This window comes from Emydura macquarii, unplaced genomic scaffold, assembly GCF_026122565.2.
Source record: "Emydura macquarii macquarii isolate MOO-44397 ecotype Brisbane River unplaced genomic scaffold, CSIRO-AGI_Emac_v2 contig_1110, whole genome shotgun sequence".
Lineage (NCBI taxonomy): Eukaryota > Metazoa > Chordata > Testudines > Chelidae > Emydura > Emydura macquarii.
In genome coordinates, this window is record NW_027131247.1 from 2209721 (window position 1) to 2231939 (window position 22219).

Below are 22219 nucleotides of genomic sequence, written 5' to 3' on the forward strand. Positions count from 1 at the left end.
ATAGGGATCTTAGAGTAATTGAGAATCAGGCCCGCTATTTTCTCATATTCCTTTAGCTGCACTACACTGCGGTTATTGTAGGGTCGTTCACTCATCCTTGCTCCGTTCTCAGCTTCACCATTGGCCTTGAGTCACACTCCAAACTTTCTGCTGTCTTTCTGGCATGGAACAGCTGGGTAGGCAGTGTTAATGGGGTCTGCTGCATCCTCCGGGTTACAGTAGCAGCCACTCCATGACCTGGGGAGAGGAAAGGAATCTTTACCCAGCACTCCATGGATACCACCAGCTCATTGCCGGTCTTCTGGGCTCTGCAATGATCCTAGGGAGTCAGGCCAAAGAGCCATTCTTTGGCAGGTTTCCTCCTCTTTTTTTATCCAATAGTGGAATGCAAACATTGTGTTGCACATGGGATGAAGCACCATTGGACTTATTAAATGCACACCCTTCCAAGGTGCTCAGCTGTTCCTGCTTGTTTGCTGTATTCCTTTCTCCCACCCTTTAGTCTGTGGTTTCTGTTTAGATCATCAGCACTTCTGGGCAAGGACTTTCTCTTAATAAACATGTGAACATTGCCTAATGCAATGGAACCTCCATTTTGTTTGGGGCTTCCAGGCCCTATAATAATAGCAACAGATTTAGGTTGAGAGGGATTATTTATTTTCTTTTTTTTCCAATCTGTTACACCTTTCTCTAGTTAGGGACTTGGTCATCATATTTCCTTGACTTTACAGATGACCTAAACATTCAGCGTTTGTTCTAGGTGGCTGGAATCCATGTAAACCTGTCAACGGAAAGACCCCTTGCAGAAGGTAGTTAACAGTTATGGCCTCCTTTTCCATCACTTCAGTGATGCACCAAACTAATACAACACTCACAGAAAGTTGAATTGCTTAGCCTCCTTGCTGATCCCTTTTGACACACAAAGGTTACTTTCCCAAACAGAACAAGTTTGAAAAATAGCAGAGTAGCTGGAGACTATTTGGTTTATGCCTGACTGGTTTAGAGACTGGTCAAGCATGCTGTCCCTTGTCGAAGTGCGCTGCAGACATTTCCAACAGCAGCTCCTTGTGTTTTCAATGTCTGGCTCACAGGACAGGTTTTATTTCTCCTGCAGCATCCTTCCAGCCTAGTCCTTTTCATTTGCTATCCATCACTGCTGCTGAGCTCAAGCACAATAAGGGCTAAGCATGCGGCAGCTGCTTTGGGTATAGATTTATTAATGTTGATTGTGTCAAAAGAGCTGTGAGGGTTTTTTTTTTTTTTTTTTGCTAGGTTTACATAAAATCTCATAATCCACATAGTATAATGAGCCAGCGTGCGTGCACCACTTCCCCCTACTGGATAGGATCAGAACTGCTCAACTTCATGTCCGAGGTCCTATACGTTAGGATGACCAGTCGTCCCTGAAAATTTCCTGATTTTCAGAGTTGGTCTCGGGCTCCCAGGCAGGTTTACACAATATGGTCAGTTTCCCATGTTTTATGAGTGAGACAGAGAGATCATTCATAAAAATTCCCTTATTACAATGAAAAAAGAGCTGGGAGCTAGGAGACCATAAGTTAAAGACTCGCCTCTTTGAGAGACCATGGTTAATTATTTTCTGTACTCCTTATTACGGAAGAAGGACACATATCCCTCCACTGGGTGGCAAGCAAGAAACCCTGAGCACAGGTGATGGAGCAGGCTCGGGAAGAGGAGTGGCTAGAGGCTAATGTCCTCTGGCTATCCCCACCTGGCCAATGATCACTAGGGAGTGTTGTCAGCTGGTACTAATTAGAGCAACCTCCATGATACTCTAACTCACATTAAGGCTGGGGCAGAAAATCAGGGAGCCCTAAGCAGCTCCCTCAAAGCTTTGTCCTCCCTTCCCCCCCACCCCCCCATCTCTGCTGAGCTGAGTGAGCACAGAAAACCTGTCTCTATGTGTCTGACCTATATTGACTGTGCAGTTTAGGCCCTGATCCTACATAGTGCAGAGACAGGGTTGACTGCTGAACTTGCTCAGGACCCTATCGGCTTCAGGGGAGTCTGCATAGGTGCAGTTAGTTGGCTCTCCTGCTACACAATGCACAATCATGGCTTTAGTCTGAATCTCAATGGGGCAGGATCCAAATCTTCTGCTGTGTTTTTAAAGTGCCAAGTAAACTGTTGTTGCTCAATAATTATTATTTTTCCTTTGGTTTCATAGGGTAACTTAATGGATATGCTCAAGATTCTTTTGCTTCAAGGATAACTAAGCTAAGAATATTTTCTGACCAATCTTTCTTCCAATTTTCTTGGGGATTTTGAATACATCTTTCCTGTTGATTTCCCTACATAGTATAAAACTTGCCCAGAGGAATGAAAAAGTCATTTGTTTTCTGGAGAGTATTAAAAAAAACCAATGCTATCATTGTGAAATATCCTGGCCTGAAATGTTGGAGAATCTTGCATTAATTTTCTGCTTGCTTGATCTCTGATATCCACAGTGTCTATAGAACATGACTAAGGCATGCACCAATGTTTTTTATTAATTTTCTAATATTGTTTCCTGTGTCATTTTTCCCGTTTGTTTCACCTGACTGCCATCTTAGTAATCTGTACAAAGGGAATGAGAAGCCACTATTACAGACATCCATTTCAAGCCCTGCGCTCGGTATGGGAGAAAATCCTGGTCCCATTAATGTCAAGGGGAGTTTTCCTAATACTTAGTATTTCTAAAGCATGCCATGGGCCTTCATTAAAACACACCGCACTGCTAGACAGTGTCTATTACCACACTGATGGGTTTCTTAAAATACATAGCTAGGTTAGTAGTTGTATCTATTCATTGCTAGATAAATAGAGGCAAAGACTGATCAAGTGATTTCCAAAGTTCAGACATACTATCAGTACCGAAGATGAGAATAGAACTTAGGTATATTGATTCCCCATTGCCTACTCTAACCTCCAAACTATCTTCCAGAGCCAAGAAAAGAACTCTGGAGTTCTGACTCTGAGCCCTTTGCTGTGTCTACTGGACCACACTTCCCTGCTAAGTGAGCAATAGATTCCAGGAGTGCTGAGCCCCAAATCCCAGCTTTAACGATTTCAGCAATACTCCCTCCCAGAGCGAGGAATAGAACCAAGGAGCCCTGATTCCCTGCTTTCTCCACTAGACCACACTCTCACCCAAAGCCAGAAATTGTGACCCCCTGTCCCTCGTCCTAGACACTAAACCCACAAAACCTCCCAGAGCCAGGAATAGAAGCCAGGAGTCCTGTTTTCCAGTGATCTATTCTAGCCATTAGACCCCCACACTCACTTCCCTCTTATTTGAGTCTGCAATTTCCCAACCTTTTCAGTGAAGCTGGTGATTATACAAACCGTCACCCCAACGTGAGTCATGTGTCGGTACTTTTTGAAAACAGCGGGGTTGCAGTCTCCTCTCAGCATGGGCACGCAGCTCGCGTTAGTGCTAATGAGAGTGACATATGAATGTCAAGAGGAGAAGCTATTCCTTATGGTGTCGGATTAATGGGCTTTTCAATCTGTTTGGGAGGCCGTGCACACTGATTTCACTGCTAGGAGCAAACGGAGGCAATTAAACTCTTGTAATTTCTCATGAACAGAGTCCCACCGAGGCATGAAGGCCCAGAGGAGGTCCTCTTGCATGCAGAAAGGAGGACAAGATGATTTGTAATGCCTGTAGGTTCTTTATTCTCCCTCATCAGAGTGCCCATCCCAGAGGAAATTGGCATACAAAACAGCCTCTCCAAGAAAAAAAAACAAATCCTTGAACTTTCCTTTACTTTACAGTGTAATTTTTTTCCCCTTTAACTTTCTCCTATGAATTTCTTGACTGGCAGCTTCAGAAACTAGACCTTTTGGATGATCCACAGACCAGGTGAAGCTCATAAGGAGACAGCTGAGTTTGCATGCCTTGGTCTGTACTGAGAAGCTTAGCAGTGGTGCCACTTAGCAGTGAAGGTGGCAGTGGTGGATGGGCTTTGTGATGTGGATGGAGAGCCATTAACCTTTTTTTTTATATATATAGGATGCCAAAGATGCATTATATTGAAGTGTCCAGCTTGAGACACCTTAAAGGAGCCTAAATTATTTTTTAAGTTTTAAAGTCCTCAGCACCCACCCTCTATAAAATCAGGGGTCTCAAGTTGTCCTCTCCAAAGTTAAACCTCGTATCCCATGTCACAACCAAAAATATTGGTTATACTTTTGCTCACTGCTGACCTGGGACTAGAGTTGAACCTGAGATGAAAGGCTCTGTGTCCGGTTGTCTGTCACGGTGCTATCTCTTTATTTAAAAAAATGTGTTAGCTTCATTAGCATCTTTAGATTAATTAGTTGTTGGGGTGGTTTTATGGATAGCTGTTTACTCAGAAATTAGCTGAGACCCATCAACTCATTTCTCAAAAACCACAGAGCAACCATAACTGTTTGATCACCCCATGCTCAGGTTAGAGTCGAACCAGTAATGTGTGGAAGGAAAAGCTTAAGTCTTTTGTTAACAAGTCCCCTAAGTCACGCAGTCCTCCCTTTCATGTAACATTTTAAATCTCTAGGCAAATGCTGTCTTGATCTCTGAATTATACCTATCCCAATCATAGGGGCAAAATGTTGTGCATACCGAGTCATGTGTTTGTGACTTTAAGAAATACATTTTTTTTGTCTCTCCGTGTGCAGATTTCTTGTCCAACTTTAAAAGAGTATTTAAAACTCTTTAAGGAAATCATCAATTTCTGAGTAGTTCTCCTGCATGCTATAAATTCTGAGCATATCTAATGGAAAGCCAATATTTAATACTAGACAAAGACTTATTTCACTCATTCTCCAATGCCTTCATTTGTCACTGTGGCAGCAACATTATCAAATGTTCATATTAAAGACTGTACATATTTATTGTGAGTAATGGATGGAACAAGTTGCCATCTTTATGATCAGTGCACGGAAAAACAACTCTACCTTTTCTCTTATTGTCATAATTCTTCCTCGACAGAAGCTATGTGCTTGGATTTTCAAATGCTGTATGGGACCTTTCACAGAGGCTCCACTTCAGCTGCTCGTCAGTGTTTAATGTCATTTCCAGTACAAGAATACAGGGCTAGGATCTCTCTCCGTTGAAATCTGGAGAGAGGCAGGGCAGCAAGGAGCCAGTGAAAGCCCCGTGGTTCTCAAGATGCTCCAGCTGTGGCATAAATTAGAGCAGTACAGGGGCTGTTTTAATTTATGAGAATTGGCTATGGACCATACACCGGCTGTGAAGTGGCAGAAAGGAGCTCCAACCCTCACCACTCCAAACATCTCCCTCTCTGCTCTTGACACCCTCTCATTCTCCTGGCATGCACCCTATGTCAGGGTATTGGGGATCAGTTAGCAGAGGAACTCTTCTCCCCTCCCCCTTACCCATTGGGAAGTGCATTACCCCCAGTCCATCCAGTGGTGGTACGGGGAGGATTTTCATCCAGCCAGTGATGCCCAGATCCCAGCCCTTTTGCACCAGAACCAGGTCAAATGCTGGCCCATATTCTATGTAGCGGACTAAAAGTTCATGTAAAGGAACTCTGTTCTCTGAGCAGCCCCTGTGTAGATCCTGTACTCTCTCTCCCATCGGCTGGGACAATATGGGGGTACCCTCAACTTTTTGAGTAACCCACAGGTGGAAGGGGAAATGTTTTGACTTCACGTATCTTTTGTGATGGAATTGTGAGGGAGGGAGGATGTACGTAGGGATGGGGAAGAAGTTGCCACAAAGGATCTCTATTCCCGTCTGCCTTTGCTTAGCTTTGGAGCCTTGTTTGTTCTTGTTCCTCTCACACCTCTTGCATCTAGGGTTGTCAATTTTCATTGGACGTATTCCTGGAGGTTTCATCCCATGATGTCTTTAATTCAAGATTAATTCCTGGAAACTCAGCAATTCTACTTGCATCAGACTGACTACCAGCTGTGCAGGGGTTCCTTGGTTCAACCATTACAGTAGTCTTTAGAGAGACACCGTGGTAGGCTGGGCAGTCTGAATCTCCCCACAGACAGCCTGGAAGATATCTGCCTCCCACTGGGACCTCTGGGCATGCTCAGTGTCACCCCTGCGATCCTCCCCAGAAAAATGATTGCCCTATAGGTTAGGGCAGCTGAGCAGAGTAAAGACCAAAGCTCTGTCAAGGAGGAGGTTTGTGTGGCCCCTATGGTTCTCTCACAGGGGTGTCATTAGCCCTGAAGATATAGGGTGTGACCCCCAGGATGTTCAGTAGCTTCTGCAGCTGAAGAACTCAGCTGGACTATTGAGACTGCATGTTGTTTTGGGTTCTGTTGACAGCCCTTTTGGGCAAAGCTTTATAGTATTTGATGGAGAATGTGAACCTCTTTATGGAATTTTAAATCACACCAAATCATTATATAGCAGGGAATATAGTTTTCTTCTCAGGTAGCTGATTCGTCTCTTACACCAATTTGACACCAGTGCAATTCCCTTGACTTTGGTGGAGCGACTCTTGTGGTTATGTTATATTTTGTACAAAGTGTGCCATATGAGGTGTCATTTGAAAACTCATGATCTGCTGAATGTTGTTATCCTGCTAATGTGTGTAGCATCACTGCATGTCAAATTGAAATTTTGCTATATGATTGTTACTGGAATACATTGTAAGTCTAGGTAATGCCCACAAACCAATTTTTCAGAGACAAAGAAACACTGGCAACTCCAGAGAGGTATCAACAAAGTCAGGTGGGCTATCACGTACTTAAACAACCATTCTTCAGCAAGAGGGATATTTAGATATGCCTAAGCAAGGTATTTAGGCACCTAACCTAACATGAAATCAATGGGAGTCAGGCACCTACATACCTTTGAGGAAATGGGGCCTAAGCACTTTTGAAAATTGTACTAGGTGCCGATCTGCATCTTTAGATGCCTTAATATCGTTGTAAATCTGGTTTTGTGGCCCAAAGTGACTTAGATTCCTTTGAAAACATCACTTTTTCATCCCTTTTAAATTTTATAGGATTCTTTCATAAGGGAAATTATACTAGTAGTGCTAGCAGCAGTATCAATGACTTTCAGAATAAAACAAATAAAGTATCTGGTTATTCTGTCAGCTTCTCCACTGTGGAATGTGAAAAATTGCCATGCCTCTCTCATCATACTTCCCAGAAAAGGGTCCTTCTCTTCAATAAACGGTTACTCCATAAAATAAATATAGAACAATTTAAAAGAAATACTTTGCCCAAGGAACAATAACGGGGTTTAAAGGATTTTCTCTTCTCCAGTAGTTTTCTACAGGGAAACCATTTCACTTACTGATTGAAAGATCAAATCTGCCCACAGACAGAAGAGTGTGGCATGCAGGTCTTTCCCTCTAATAATTAGAGTAGTGTGTCCAGTTAAACAACCTAATGAAAGGTTTGTATTTAAAGGGGCAGGCAATGGTATGGTCCGGAACAACAGATGCTCCATTAGTTATCTTCAGAAACAACTCAGTGAAAGAAAGAATAAAATTCCAGTTTGCATATCGTATCTATTAAACTGACAGGAATTCTAACAAGATGACATTATATGGGGGCTTTTGCGAGGATGGATGGACAACAATAATCATAATGGTCTCATTTTTATATTCTATTATAAATAGTTTATGAAAGTGCATTGCATTATTATTAGTTATTGTAATAAATGGTTCATCAGTTGTCATAGCCTGTTGTTCAGCAGGCTCATAAGTTGCTTATAGCTATGGTTTATAATAATCTATTACACCAATGTGTAACCATCTCTAACATACACCACTCATGTCTGTAACAGGCTTTTAGATAGTACCTATTACTAAATCTGTTAACCACTTTTTGGCCCTTTATAAAATACAAATAGAAACTAAACATGAAGTGTGACCATGATAATTGATATTATAATGCTATTTATCCTAAATGACTCCGGAGGCTGCTGCTTCTCAACATTTTCCATACCAAGACACCCTCTCGTGTCTAGCTGGGATTTCCCCCATCCGTTTAAAACTATGGGAAGCGAAGGGTGTTTGTGATCCCTGTTTCTCATTTGCAGCCCCTACTTTGTACACTTCTTCGCTAATGCTTTCCTGATGAGAGGCAATCTACTAAATAGATACAAATATGAATTGTGGTTGAAAGCACATGGGAGCCTGTCCCATAAAATATTTAATAGGCATCACAGGTGCCCGTGTAGAGCACTAGTCAGTGTGGGTTGTGTTGACAATCCACAGGACTGTGGGTATGATACAACAACTATACAACCTGGCTCCTTAGCTGAAGCTGGAGATATTTCTGCATTTGGCACTCGAGGTACTTGTTCAGTTCTCAGTGTTGGCCAGCGTGGCAGCCACAGCACATGCTGTTCACTGTCCTTGTCAGCTCTTTTGCATTTGAAAGGTGACACCTGCAGATTCACTCTGACACTTGCTTATGCATCAACTTCCATCTGTATGTGGAAGGTTAGAGAGACCTATACTCTGGGCCCATCCCAAGAGGACTGGGGAGATAGGAAGGGGCATGATGTCCCTGATTTTGCGTGTTGATCCATGAGGATATATATTTACATTGATGTTGATCTGCATCAAATAAGAAGCCACGTGGGTGCAGGGCACCAGACGTGCAGATCAGCTTATAGGATTTGGACTTATGTGGGGAGAAATGAAGGTGGGGAAAGGAGATTTTTTTTTGGGGGGGGAGGGGGGGAGGAAGAGGGGATAAAACAGTACAGCAAAAGTAGACAGAGTAGATCAGAAAAATAGCTTAAAGAAATAAAAGTGGAGTGGGTTTGGAGAAAAAGGATGGAAAAATTAGCCAAAGGGGAAAATGAACATTAATATTAATAAATAAAAGACACATCAGGATCTAGAAGGAAAAATGGAAAACAGGAAGAGAAAAGGGGGGAAGTCAAGGGAGATAAATTACTTTATTTAGCAGAAAGTTTGCTTTGTATAGCATTGTAAAGCTGTGGGCAATTAGCAGTTTCTAGTGCACACACAATCAAAGATTTTCCCTCTTTGATGGAGACAAGGTAATATACTCTCTCCTAAGTTGTTGACCCTGTTTGGATGCTTTACATCCTGTCCTCATTTTCCTTGGGAAAGCTGACAGGTGCAGACTTGGTGTATCTCTGTCTGACAAGGCATAGCCTCTCCTTTCTGTCTGTTCCTCTTGGGATCTCTCTCTGGTTGCACTGTAGGGGTCTGCTGAAGTTTTGGTTTGTGTAAGCTGGGAGAGCCTGGTCTGACCTTGCAGGTTACTGAGTAGTGCTAGTGGCATTCTGAGCACATTGCTCTTCCAATGACTTCAGAGGACATCTGTCAGGCAAGGCTCAGCACAATGACTAGACCTTAGTTAGGTCCTGTGTATTCCTTCTTTCCTGCGTCCTCTCCCTGTGGAAGCCACATAGGCTGCTGACATGATTTGGTACGAAGTGGATAAGAGAGGTTAGGAAACAGTTTCCCTCTGGCCTGGGAAGGAAATTGAACATGAAATTGCAGGAAATGGATCATGGGAGTCAAACCTTCCTCATCCTGTCCGATGAATGCTGGCCAGTGCTCTAGACCTAATCCAGGCTTGTTCCAGACTCAGCCAAAGATCCCTCCTGGATTGGTGAACCTTGGCAAACCTAGGGTGACTATCAGGTTTGGTGGCAAATGTTTTGCAGAACAGCAGTTCAGATAAGAGTCAAGTCTGAATTGGGCTGTTTGCTGTTTACTCCAAATTCATGCAAACCTCTTTGGCTGAGATATTTTCCATGAAACAGGGTTTCTCATGAGACTTGCTGGCACTTCCTCATAGAACTGGTCAGAATTTTTAATTTGATTTAAAAAAAAATAAAATAAAATAAAATGTAGATTTAAAAAAAAAATCCAAATGGGTATTTCTGCAGGAAGTTTCAGTGAAATTTGGGGGTGAAGGAGTTGAAAACTATTTTTGTTGTTGTTTTATTTTGTTTATGGTAACTGCAAGTGTGTGTGTGTGTGTGTGTGTGTGTGTGTGTGTAAGTTAATATACTCTAAGTATAATATATAGCTGTGCTTTTTGTTTATATTGGCAAGGGCACAGTTGAAGACTTGTGCCTTACACTTGCAATGTAAGGTGCTTAGGTTTGTGGTGGATCTTAGCAGTTGTCAGACTCATCAGAAAGTCCAAGGAGTGCTAACGTCTAGAGAATGCTAAGATCTGGAGTCAAAGCCCACTGAAATCAATGGAAATCTTTCCGCTGACTTCAGTGGGCTTTGGGTAAAGTCCTAAATTACTTTCTCACCCGTGCTGGCCCTTCAGATCACAACTGGAGCGCACCGGCTGTGCTGTGGAAGCTTACACCTGTTCTGTCGGTAAAGGCCCTGAGTCTGGAAAACACTAATACCATTCATATTCACGAAAGCATCAAGCATGGTCTTACGGCTTGTCTACATGAACAATTAGACCACAGCAAGTAGGGGAGTGAATCTTCCCTGCACTAGCCGGCTCTGCTCTAACAGTCTGTGTGCAGACTGCTGATGCTCATTGTTTGTTAGCGTGCTCTGAGCTAGTGCTATTTGAAATGGGACTAATTGTTCATGTAGACATGCCCGAAGTATACTTAATACTGCTTCAGCACAGGGGAATGGACTAGATGACGTTATGGGGTCCTTCCAGCCCTACATTCATAGAGCTCTATTATTCTATATAAGTCCCACTTATTTTAATGGGTCTTAAGCATACGCTTAAAATTAAGCACATGCCTAAGTGCTTCCCTGAATCAGTTCCAAAGCAAGTTTCCAGGGCTGTCAACTCATCATCTTTCAAGAGCATGAAATTCACTAAAATTGCCTATAACAATTATATCTGGCTAATGTATCTAATCAATCCATCTTTTTGGTGAAACTGAGTGCTCCACTATCCTAAAACTATGACTTCATATCTTGCTTCCTATTTTTTTTTTTAACTTTGAATGATATACAATGTAAAAGGTACTCTGAATTAGACTGAACAGCAGCCATATGGATGCAAGGTGGGAGGGTCCCAGAGCTCAGACTGAAGCCCAAATCTGAATGTCTACATTGCAATTAAACATCCCCTGAGCCCTGCACACCCACGTCAGCTGGCATGGGCCAGCCGTGAGTGTCTATCTAATTGCAGTCTAGACACACCCTAAGAGGCCATATCTGCTGCTGTGAGCATGCTTAGAAGAAAAAACATATCCAGTAAATGGAGCCACTGCAGGAAATGAAACTGAGCTAATAGATGTTCCAAAGAATATTAAAGGAGGAGAGGTAGTGGTGAAGCTTCTACCACTGCTATACTTAAGGTTGCCTGACACTTCCTATTATAAGAACCTTATTTATAATTTTGCCAAACATTCACAGTTCAGGCCAAAATTTTCCCTCCCGGGTGTTCCCCGATGCTGGTTTTTTTTGTTTTGTTTTTTAAACGTTTCAGCAAAAGCCATTTCCGATATTTAAATTAGGCAAAAATAGATTGTTTTGCCTGTGCAACCTTAATTCAGCTCCCTTGTGTGTATGCATTATCATAGTCTTCAGTTACAATCACATATTCTTTTTCCTCAGGACATTTACCTCATTCAGTGAGCAGGATGGGTGGAACTCCTTGAATGAGCAGCTGTTCAAGATTTTGTTTTATCCTTGTTGTTCAATGTGTGGGGCCCCCAGGCCTTCTTTTACTTCATGCGATTCAAAATCTGAATACAAAAATACTAATTTTCTCATAGGTTCAGGTAAGGGCAATCCATTGCAGAATCAAGAGTGGGTAATATACTAACAGCGGAAGGGAAAGCGCGAGGATTACAATAGTAAGATCATGCGGATATTCAATAAGGTCCCAATCCAAAGCCCACTAAAGTCAATGAAAAACTCTCATTGAGTTCAGTGGTGAAGACTGGTTTTTATTTTTGTGGTCTGTTAAAAAAATGAACTTGTCACCCTTACTGCAGTACTCCTTATGCTTCAGAATGGGAACCACCACAAATAGGGGTAAATTTTACTGCAAGGGCTGGTAAATGTCTAGGTATTAATGGCACCCGCTGTAGCAAGAGGAACCCTATGTTGAATTCTAGCCATTGAAAGAATTTTTAAATAAGCCTTTCCTCAACATCATCACCAGCAGCATTAGCACATCACACGCTTTTCATCATAGAACTTTACACCCGTTAGTTATTTCACTCTCTTGGCAGCTCTATGTGGTAGGTAAGCAAAATTGTTGGCCTTGCTTTACATTCTGTTGTTGCAGTTCTTTGCCAATGGTAACTCCACTTCAACAGAGTTAGTTATGCCACCATAAAATCTGTGTAACGTCTCAATTCTGCAGTCCGTTCCTATTCATCAAAGTCTTGACCACACACTTAAGTGCTTTGCTGAATAGGGGTGGTCTTACACAGGTGCTTGTATGCTCTGATAAACTGGAGCCCAACTGAGTGGCAAATCAGGCTCATTATTGATCATTCAAGAGAAAACTGAACTAGCATGAAACCCTGAGGATCACGTGTTTAACGCAGCTCCAGAATTTCGTTTGGTGTCAGGTAGACTCCGCTTTCTTCTGCTTGTTTTCAGTGCAGTTGTTGTTCAGCAATGAGGATGTCGAGCCATTAACCTCTTCAATGTTAATTTCAGTCTGAAAGGGAAGATTTGCATTCCTAAATTTCACCCACTGAATCTTTTATGTTAATCCCTTAGATACAAGTTTATGTAAATTTTGCTTGTAATGGAATGTTTGTTTCAAGTAGGCGGCAGTTAAGACTGCAATGTTTATACCATTTAGTGGGAAGATCTACAGAGGTGAAGACTTTAGAAGTTAATACCAGCTAATTAATACAGCCCATTACCTCAAAACCTTACTGAACACTAACGCTCCTAACATAACAAGCTTCTTGGCTGATGGAGTCAAAGCTTACTTCAAAGAACAGATAGCATGTCATTCATTGAGTTAATCAACTATCTGCAGTACTTCAGAGGCATTACATGGCCTCATACAAAAGCATTTAAAATGAAGTTAGATTATCTCACTTGATTACAAAAAATTGCTTTAAAAAAAAGTTTTTATCTATATATGTCAGTGACATGGGAGTATATTTTCATTTTAAGGTATGTTTATTTCCGTATATTAAACAAACTAACAGTTTAAACCTAAATAAATATTGTTAGACAGTACAATTTTTAGAAAAGGAAATAATTCATTCAGAAACTCTTGCTAACAGATACGTACTGGTGCATTGTCTTGTGTCAATTATCTTGTCATCCTTCTTTCTGTCTCTCTGCCTTGCTCATTCTGCTGGACTGTGCTGTTCTGGAGTGTAATAATGAATGAGTACACTTAGCCAAAGACTGAATGAGATATTATGATTGATTATCTGTTGTACTCCTTCCTAAAAGCAACTGTTTTTCTTCTTTACAATGTACTATGTTCCAATGCCAAATTTAGAGATTTTTGTAGCCTAAATTGCAGCTATTACTGGTGGCAGAGTGGTACAACAAATAGAACATAGGCCTAGCAGCTAAGATATAAAAATTTTGTTCCTGCCTTTGTCATTGATTTGCTCTCTGATATCAACTCTGTGCCTCAGTTTACTCACCTGCACAGTGAGAATAACATCATTTTTGTCCTCCTTTGTAAAGGGCTCTGAAATCCTCAGATGCAAAATGCTATAGAAATGCTAGGTACTATTTTGTTTGTTACAGTATTTATAGTAACCTGGTTTTGTGCTTTGAATGTTTAAATTGTAGTTTATTATTTGTTTTGCAGTAGCAGTCTAGAGGCCTGGGACCGGGGTGCTGACTCAGCACCCTGTCACTCAAATCCCCAGCAATATAGGTTAATTGGGGCCTAATTAAAGGATCAATTAACAAGTGGAGCTGCAGCTGAAGTGCTAATTAGAGGGGGAGGCAACCCCAGCAGCTGGGAACAGATGAATAGAGAAGAAGGAAGCCCTGGAAAGGTGAAGCTGAGGGATGCAGGACTGGCTGCTAGTAATGCTCCGTTCCCTGAGAAGCAAGTGGGGGAGCTGGATGGGACTTGTGAATAAGTAAACAGCACTACAGGCGTTGGCCTGCTGGAACAGTATAATAAAGCATGGTGGTGGCGAAGGAGACCTAGAGTGGGTGTGGTCTGGACTTAAGGCAAGAAAGGACTCACGGAACCACTCTGTGACAAGGCCCAGATTGAGATAGGTGTCCCATTGAACTAGGCACTGTACAGACAGTCTCTGCCCCAAAAAGTTTACAGTCTAAGAGATGAGATAGGAAGTAGCATTTTCACTATTTTACAGTGGGGGAACTGTTGGATAAGGTAGATTAAGTGACTTGCTCAAGGTCATATAGGAAGGCTGTGGCAGAAGCCAGGATCTGAACCTAGATCTCCTGTGTCCCAGTCCACTGCCTTAACCAGAAATCCTTCCTTACTCTTTAATAAAGCAAGATGTTAGTTATTCTGGAGACTGGATTTAACATGTTTATAAAATGAATCCAACAAAACCTGTATGGGAGTTTAGGTCAAGTTCTCAAATGCTAAAATAGAAAATCTAATAGTTTCAGCTTGTTTTAGAATGACCAATTTCCTCAACACTATTCAGGATTACTCAAAATAGGGTCGGATCCTGCCAACCTTTTCTTTAACATAAATAGTCCTTTGACTAGTCACCTCAATGGGGACTGCCCATAAGACTGACAGTTTACACAATCAGGCTCATACTCTGAAAAAGTATTTATGAGCATTAGTTTCATTTGCAGTAAGGTCTCTCCATACCACTCTGTCAGTGTAAAGAAGCCTTGGAATGGGAATAAACATAAGCTAATGAAGCAGTGTAAAGGGATCCTACTGTAAATGAAAATCAGCCTCTTGTGTCTTTCTGGAAATACAACACAGAGATCATCTCTTTCATGAAATGAAGGGATATTCCAGTTTGTGGCAGATAATTTTTTGAAGATTTGACGTTTGATTTCGATTTTGAAAAGCACTCAAACATTCAGATGCTCATCCAAACTGTTTGTATGGTTGGTACCTCTTTGACTGCCAAACTCCCAAAAGCGAACTTTACTGGGAGACTTCTGGCACTCCTGTATTCAGTCTTGGCAGGAGGTATCTTAAAAATAGCTTTTCTTGCAGTATTTTGACAAATCTGCTTCCAGGGCTAGTTCCACTGATTGGTGTTTTAGATCCTGTCTGATAGAAAGCAGATAAGTAACAGTCTTACTGCAAAGGGGGGATTGCCATCAGACAGGGCATGGCAAGATAGTTCCAGGGATAAGAAGCCTATCCATTGCAATAGATCATTGCTTTCTTCTCCAAGAAATAGTCTAGGGCTTCGTTATGCTGGAGATACTTGCACCAATGAAGCTGCACCAGTACAATCCCCTAGTGAGTGGCTTACCTCATGCAAATGGCTTTTTACATTGATACAGCACGTCTACACAATTGTACCAGTGAGGCTACAGCAGTGTAGCTACGTCATTGCAAAAAATCCTCAGTCTAGACAAGCTCTCAGTGGGATTTCAGGTATGTGCAAAACTGTTTCTTTAACTAGCCTTGTTCCTGTCTGCTGAAGAGCAATCCTGATGAGAAAACGCCTTGAGTGGATCAAGGAATGGTTTGGAAAAATACTGAGAACTGGTTGACAAGGAAAACACATTTAAATGCCATTTAGGGACATTGTTGTGGTTCTGATCCTTTTAACTCAGTTTGGAGAAGAGGGAATAAGCTCTGATGTGCCCAGGTGGTTAATGGACTATATAGTATTACTGTAAAGCACAGGATCTCAATCACCAAGATCTACAGAAAACAAGCAGTTCTTGGCTTTTATAGTATCATAAAGGCCTGCCTTAAAGACTACAGACAAATTCAAAAGCTGGTGTAAAGTGGCAGAAATCCCACTGAGTCCAATGAGAATTGTATCGTCTGATACCAGTGCTGAATGTGGTCCACAAGTGATCTTAGCTGTCCCTTCAAAGTCTGCTGAGTGGCTTGACTTTTGCATTGTTGCATTTAAGATGAAAAAGTTTTCAATTGAATTGCAACGACTGGGAGAGTCTTGGAGTCCCTCCAGGATTCTGCAGAGAAAAAGGACAAAATTGCTACCTATTAGATCTGAATGCAGGAGGAACTCATTCTACCACAACAAAAGTTATAATTAGCATTAATATCTCTGAGATGCATTGCTTTTTCATTGCTGTCTGGATGAAGTACACTGCCATGCAATGAAAAATCATGATGAACTAGCTCTGTGATCTGCATTTAAAGCTTGGAAGGGAATATAAAGAATTATTCGTTACAAGATAGAATTACATATAGCATATCTCCAGCTGTGATGAGTTTAGTTTTTCTAGTGCTGCTGGAATAAACCGCAACTTGTATTTCCTGTAGGTTCTATCCCCTGGGAGCAGGCTTTTTTCAACTTGATCAGCTCATCTCCTGCAGATGATTTAATTACTTGCAAAGACAAATAGGAACTGATTTGTATCTAACGTTTTGCTATTAATTTATTTAATTATATTTCAGGATTAACGTTTTTTCAATGGGTATTTTTTAAATGGGTGGCTTTATTTGTTAGGCCAGTCCATGGTAAGATGCTTACTAAGGAATTCAAATAAGAGAGAGCGAGATGGTATCTAGGATAGGCCTTGTAACCTGAAGGGATAATTTACATGTATGGGGCCAGATCTGCAGCCAGGATGGATTTGCACAGCTTCATTGAAGCCAATGAAAATATGATGATTCGCATCAGCTGAGGATCTGCCCCAGTCTTTGCTTTGGTGAGATTGTGAAGCTATGTCTATGCAGGAACATCATAAGACATCAGAGCTGGCATGGGTATGTCTCTCAAACCGTAGTTTCCAGCTTAAGGAGACATACCCACGCTGGCTCTGATAGAGATAGCATACTAAAAATAGAAGTGTAGCCATAGTGTTGGGAAGGGCTAGCCACCCCGTACTCTTCTGTCCAAGATCCTAGGCAGGTGCTTGGGTGGTGCTCCTTTTGATGTTTACACTGCCACTTCTATTTTTAGTGTGCTAATTCAGTCAGAGCTAGCCTGGGTATGTCTCCTTGCACCTCCCACTCCAGTGTAGACATATACTAAGATGAGAGAATCCACAGAAAACTTGAGCTTAGGCTAGTAGTTCAGAGCTATGGAAGAAACAACAATGCAGCAGTTGATATGAAGGCTGGACATGGTGCTGGCCTGATTTTCCAGTCCTTGTGATGAGTACTTACTCACGTAGGGCCAGATTTTCCAGTGCTCACCACGCACAATTGGGGCTAGATTTTCAAAAGAGCTCAGTTCCCATCAACTCCCATTGTGTCACTTATGGCCAGTTTTTTTCAAAAGATCTCAGAACTCAATGTGCTTGGGTACTCCTGAAAATCTGACCACATGTTGAGGTGCCTAAATGGGAGCTGGGCAGTGGAGAAAATCTGGTCCGGAGGGTGATTCACCTCACTGCAGATGGTCAGCACAGGTCTATGCACCTCTTGAGCCCTCTGCACAGTTGCGTGTTCCACCCACAAATAATCCCATTCATTAAAATGGAGCTCAAGTAGTCCTGTTTATTCTAAGGAGATTTAAGTGCCACCCACTTAGCGTAAGGGCTTCAGAAATACATCTGTATGAGAGGAATTCATAGAGACTTTGAAAGTGTTTAAACGTTATTATTTTAAAAAATATTTATATTGTGGTACTGCCAAGAAGCCCACCTACTCAAGGGCCCATTGTGCTAGTTGCTGTACAAACACCTCGTTAAGCATATCATGCAGACATTTCTCTCTCTTTGTGTCTTTTTTTTTCTGATGCAGGTCCCTCACCCCATGAAGACCTTGCCCTATTACGGCTATGACCAACCAGTGATCGGATACTGCCAGGCCCACAAGCCTCTCCATGTAAATAAGGCGTACGACACCATCTCCCGAGAGCAGGCTGAGACCACCAACCTGGAACTCAGTCGAGACCACAGCTTCATAGCTACAATTGCGCGCTCAGCCGCTCCAGCCATTTACATTGAGAGAATACCAAACTAATTATGGAGACCGCTTCTTCGGGGGTGGGTGGGGGTTGGGAATTCTTTTGGGGGACTTTCGTCTCAGAAGAGAACAGGACGAGAAAAAAAAATTAAATCTACCATTCCAGTTGCAAATATTCCAACACAAATAAAAGGAAAAAGGATAAAGAAAAGTGTGGAAATTCTATCTTGCAGTACAGTGCTGAGAACTTGAGGATTTTCTTTGCTTTAAAACTTTCAAACAAACTCCTTGATGTAAATATTAAAGAGAGATTGTCAAGTTCTTATTAAAAAAAAAATAGATTTCACTCTAGCTACATAAAGGGATGGATTAAGAGTTCTGTTTGTATATTTGATTTTTCTACATTGCACGGTTCTTGAAAAGGAGATCCACAGGTAAAAACAAGCAGGGAGGTTGGCAGGTGGGTCGGTCACAGCTTCTTTATTAAGTGTTCATTACTCTTAAAAGCTTTGTTTAAATTGATTTTTCTTTTTAAAACAAACAAACAAACAACAATAAAAAATCACTATTTTATTTTATTTTATTTGAGGTTTGGGGAGAGTCAAGAGCTAATATTTCAAACTCCAAACATGGGCATTACAGCTTGTGTTGAACCAAAAGGACGTTGGCAATTGATGCAGCAGAACAAAGAAAGAAAGAAAAACAAAAACCTTGGGCACATGTACATTTAAGACACATGCTGTGCACTATAGAGGGTGCTTTGGATTTTTTACTGTCTTCATTGTGCTTCATTGTCGACACTATAATTACCATCCAAGCTCTAAAAGAGGGGAAGCGTGATGGAAAACGAGTTCCCACATTTACAGTCCAGCAATGGCGTAGGCAAACAATAATGGACTTTTGGGGACCCAACTGGATACAATGTGCCCAAAATGGATTGGAAGGAAATTCATAAAGCAGGAGCATTTCAGTGAAACTCAATGGCTGACAAAATTTCTAAAACACAGGCGAATGTGTAGTATTGGTTTTGTTTTGTTTTTTTTTTAATTAATTATTATGATGAGTTAGCTTTTGTGTAGTTTTTATCAATAAAAGAACAAAAAAAGTGATGGAAAAAAATAAAGATATTATTTTTTGTGGTTGGGTCACCACAACCAAGCTCATGGTTGAATGGTCTCTCTAGATGTGTTACATAACAACTCAACTGGTTTTAAGGGGACAATCACCAAAGCCTCCTATCAGCTCTGGGAAAAGAGCTACAAGAATGATTTGAGGTGTGGAAAACCTGAGGCAAAGGATCTCTGTCTATTTAGTTTATCTAAGACAAAGTTAAAAGGTGATTTTTATCAGCTTCTAGAAGCATCTACATGGGGAGAAAGTTTCTTTAATCGAGCAGACAAGATCCAATAGCTGGAAGGAGAAGCTAAACAAATTCAAATTAGAAATAAGATGCACTTTTTAACCAGGAGGGTAATTAACCTTGGGAACAACTTGCCTAAGACTGTGGTAGATTTTCCTTCACTAGAAGTGTTTATATCAAGATTTCTAAAAAAACATGTACTAGTCCAGCCTTAAATTTAGGGGTTTGATGCAGGAGGCTCTTGGTGAAATGCCATGGGCCAGGTCAAGCCAGAGGTCAGACTAGAAGAGCCTAATGGTCCCTTCTGGCCTTACAGCCAACTCATTGTAATGAGGAGTCTACTATTATTATTAATTATTTTGTTTATGCTTTCAATGTGCTAGGCGGCTTCCAGACATTCAAGAAAGGATGACTCCCTGCTCTGAAGAGCTTGCAATCTTGGGACAGACAGACAGAGGTTAGTGGAAAGTGAACACCGAATAGGGAAATGTACAAGTCAACTCAATTCACTGTAGGCAGCGTACCAGAAGTGCATATTTCAGAGGGACTGAAAGGAAGATAGAATAAGGGGCTTGAAGAAAAGGTTGCAGTATGCATGGGGAACTGCATGGTAGAAGGTATATTGTTCATGACTGACAGGCTACGATAATCAGTGTGAAATTCAGCCCCGGGAACAGGGACAGCGCAAGGGCGGTACACCGATTTGAGCCTTCAAAATCAGGTTTAAAGGCCTGGTCCAAATCCCAGTGGAATCATTGGAAAGACTCCCATTGACTTCAGTGGGCTTTGGATCTGGCCCTGAAAGGGATTCAAGTAGCAAATTGGCTGTATGTTGGCTTTTTGCCCAGGAGTAAATTTCAGTGAGCTTGCAAAGCTGTGTTCCTATTGACTTCAATGGGAGTAAGCTCAGATCCACTATTGACAAACAGATCGTAGGAAATCCATGGCTGACTATGGCTGCCACTATTCTTATTACTGTGGTACTTGGAACTTTGTGGCAAGAGCTACCGCAGCGCTCTTCCTCCTCCTTTAAAAATGTAGGCCCCTACTTCTAAAACCACAGGAAAATCTCTCAGGGCCTATGCCATATAGCTGTGTAGTTCTGCTTCAATCCAGTACAAAACAACCTGCTCCTACCAGTATCAGAGACAGAACAACATGTGTGTTTTTCTTATTCAGTCAGTAATGACACTGTTGTCAACTTGCAGGATATGTGATGTTTTCTTCAAGCCCCAGCTCCAAGAGTCATGTGTATACCAGAGACTTTTGCTTAATTTCTTTTTAAATGAAAGTTTCTACCCTTCATGGTTGCAAAGAGAAGCTTGAATATGTGACTGAGATGAACATTACAAGTTCAAAAAAAGAGAAAGTAAATAAAAATAAGCCCAAAGTACTATTAGTGTGTTTTTTTTGTTTTGTTTGTTAAAGCTTGTCATTTTAAGCCAATTGAATAATTTGGGGATGCGTGGACTCGTGATTTTTGAATGCCTGGGTTGGCAATACTGCAACGTCTTGTCAATTTTGCCATATTTCATGCTCAAGTCACATGCAAAGCTGCTCATAACTGATGTGAATGCCTGCTAACACTAGGGATTCAGCTGCTCCAGGTCAAGCAGCTAATATCTACCTATGCAGCCTGCAGTAACCCATGCAAATGGATACTGACTGAATGTTTTGTTGCCTAAACATTTTATTATTGCCTCTTCTACATGTGTGCTGGAGTCCTGCTGACTTGCTCTGTATTTTCTTTCTTCCTGGGCATATCCTGAAGATTAAGCAGTTAATGTTTGTAGAGAATGTTGTGGATATATAGTTCTATTTAAATGTTGAGTGTAACAGAGCTAAATCCTGCTCAGTGTTGCCAACACTTGTGCTTTAATTATTAATTTCACAATCTTTTATTTTTTCCTTAAAGCCTCATCTCCTGGAGTCATGTGAATACGGTAGAATCACAGCTTTCATCCAAAAAAAATGTAAGTTTCTAGCATTCATGGTTGCAGGGAAGAACTTGAAAATGTGATCTGAGTACATTCTCAAGGCTCAAAAACCCAATAAAAAGAACCCTCATTTTTAAATTAAATCTTGCGGGGGGTGGGGTTCAGCCAGTCTCATTATTTTTTTTGGCACCTGACATGTAAATTTTTGGGCACTTGGGCTTGGCAAAACTGCAGACTCCTGGGTGAAATCCTGGTCTCCTCCAGGTCCTTTCTCAGTCAAAATTGTAGTGCTGCCTGCAATGACTCAAAAGCGTGAGTACCAACCTAAGGACAGACTTAAGAACCAGAGCACAAATCCTATATTGGTTGTGAGTTCTATACTTAGATTTCACCAACCAATTGTCAAGTGTAAATTCCCTCAGGCACTATAACGGCCTAAACAGGGAATCACAGACAGTCCCCTTGGGTACTCTGATCTATCTCAACACCCAGGTGAGCATATCTTTGTGATAGATGGTCCCTTACACCAAGAATCACAGCAGCATTCAGGATACTCCCAGTTCCAAAGAACCAGTCACTTACCCCAGATCAATTGAACCTTAGATCTTACATCAAAGACTACATTTGTAGCCAATACTACAATAAACTATATAAAAGTTTATTAAATAGGAAAAGGAAATGAGTTATTTATCCGGTTAAACATATATATACAAGTGAGTTACAAGCTTAAGTTTCAAAAAATAATAGACGTTTCTATAATAAGCAAAATCTATATGTCCTTTAGGGCTAACCTGGGATAAGCACTGGAGATTTCTTGCTTATGCCTAGTAAACCTTGTCATCCAGAATCAAAGCAACATAGAGATGTGTTTGTTCTTGTTAGGGGTTTTTGTCCCCATCCTCCCTTGTGCTTTGTGCTGCAAATTCAGCTGATTGGAGGAATCCACTTGTACAGGGAGGAGGGCAGAGCAACCAATGTCTTTTGTCCTCTTTAACATCCCAGTCTG

General features: G+C 41.3%; 1 protein-coding gene across 7 annotated transcripts in view; it reads left to right on the top strand.

The window, feature by feature from the left end:
* Window positions 1-20312, top strand: part of LRRTM4 (leucine rich repeat transmembrane neuronal 4) — a 651824-nt gene extending 631512 nt beyond the window's left edge. For all 7 annotated transcript variants that reach the window (XM_067545847.1, XM_067545846.1, XM_067545848.1 and 4 more), the window contains one exon: window positions 17752-20312. In XM_067545847.1, coding sequence (XP_067401948.1) covers window positions 17752-17973 — 222 coding nt within the window. In that variant the 3' untranslated portion in view covers window positions 17974-20312. The remainder of the gene's footprint in view (window positions 1-17751) is intronic.
* Window positions 20313-22219: the final 1907 nt, after the last annotated feature.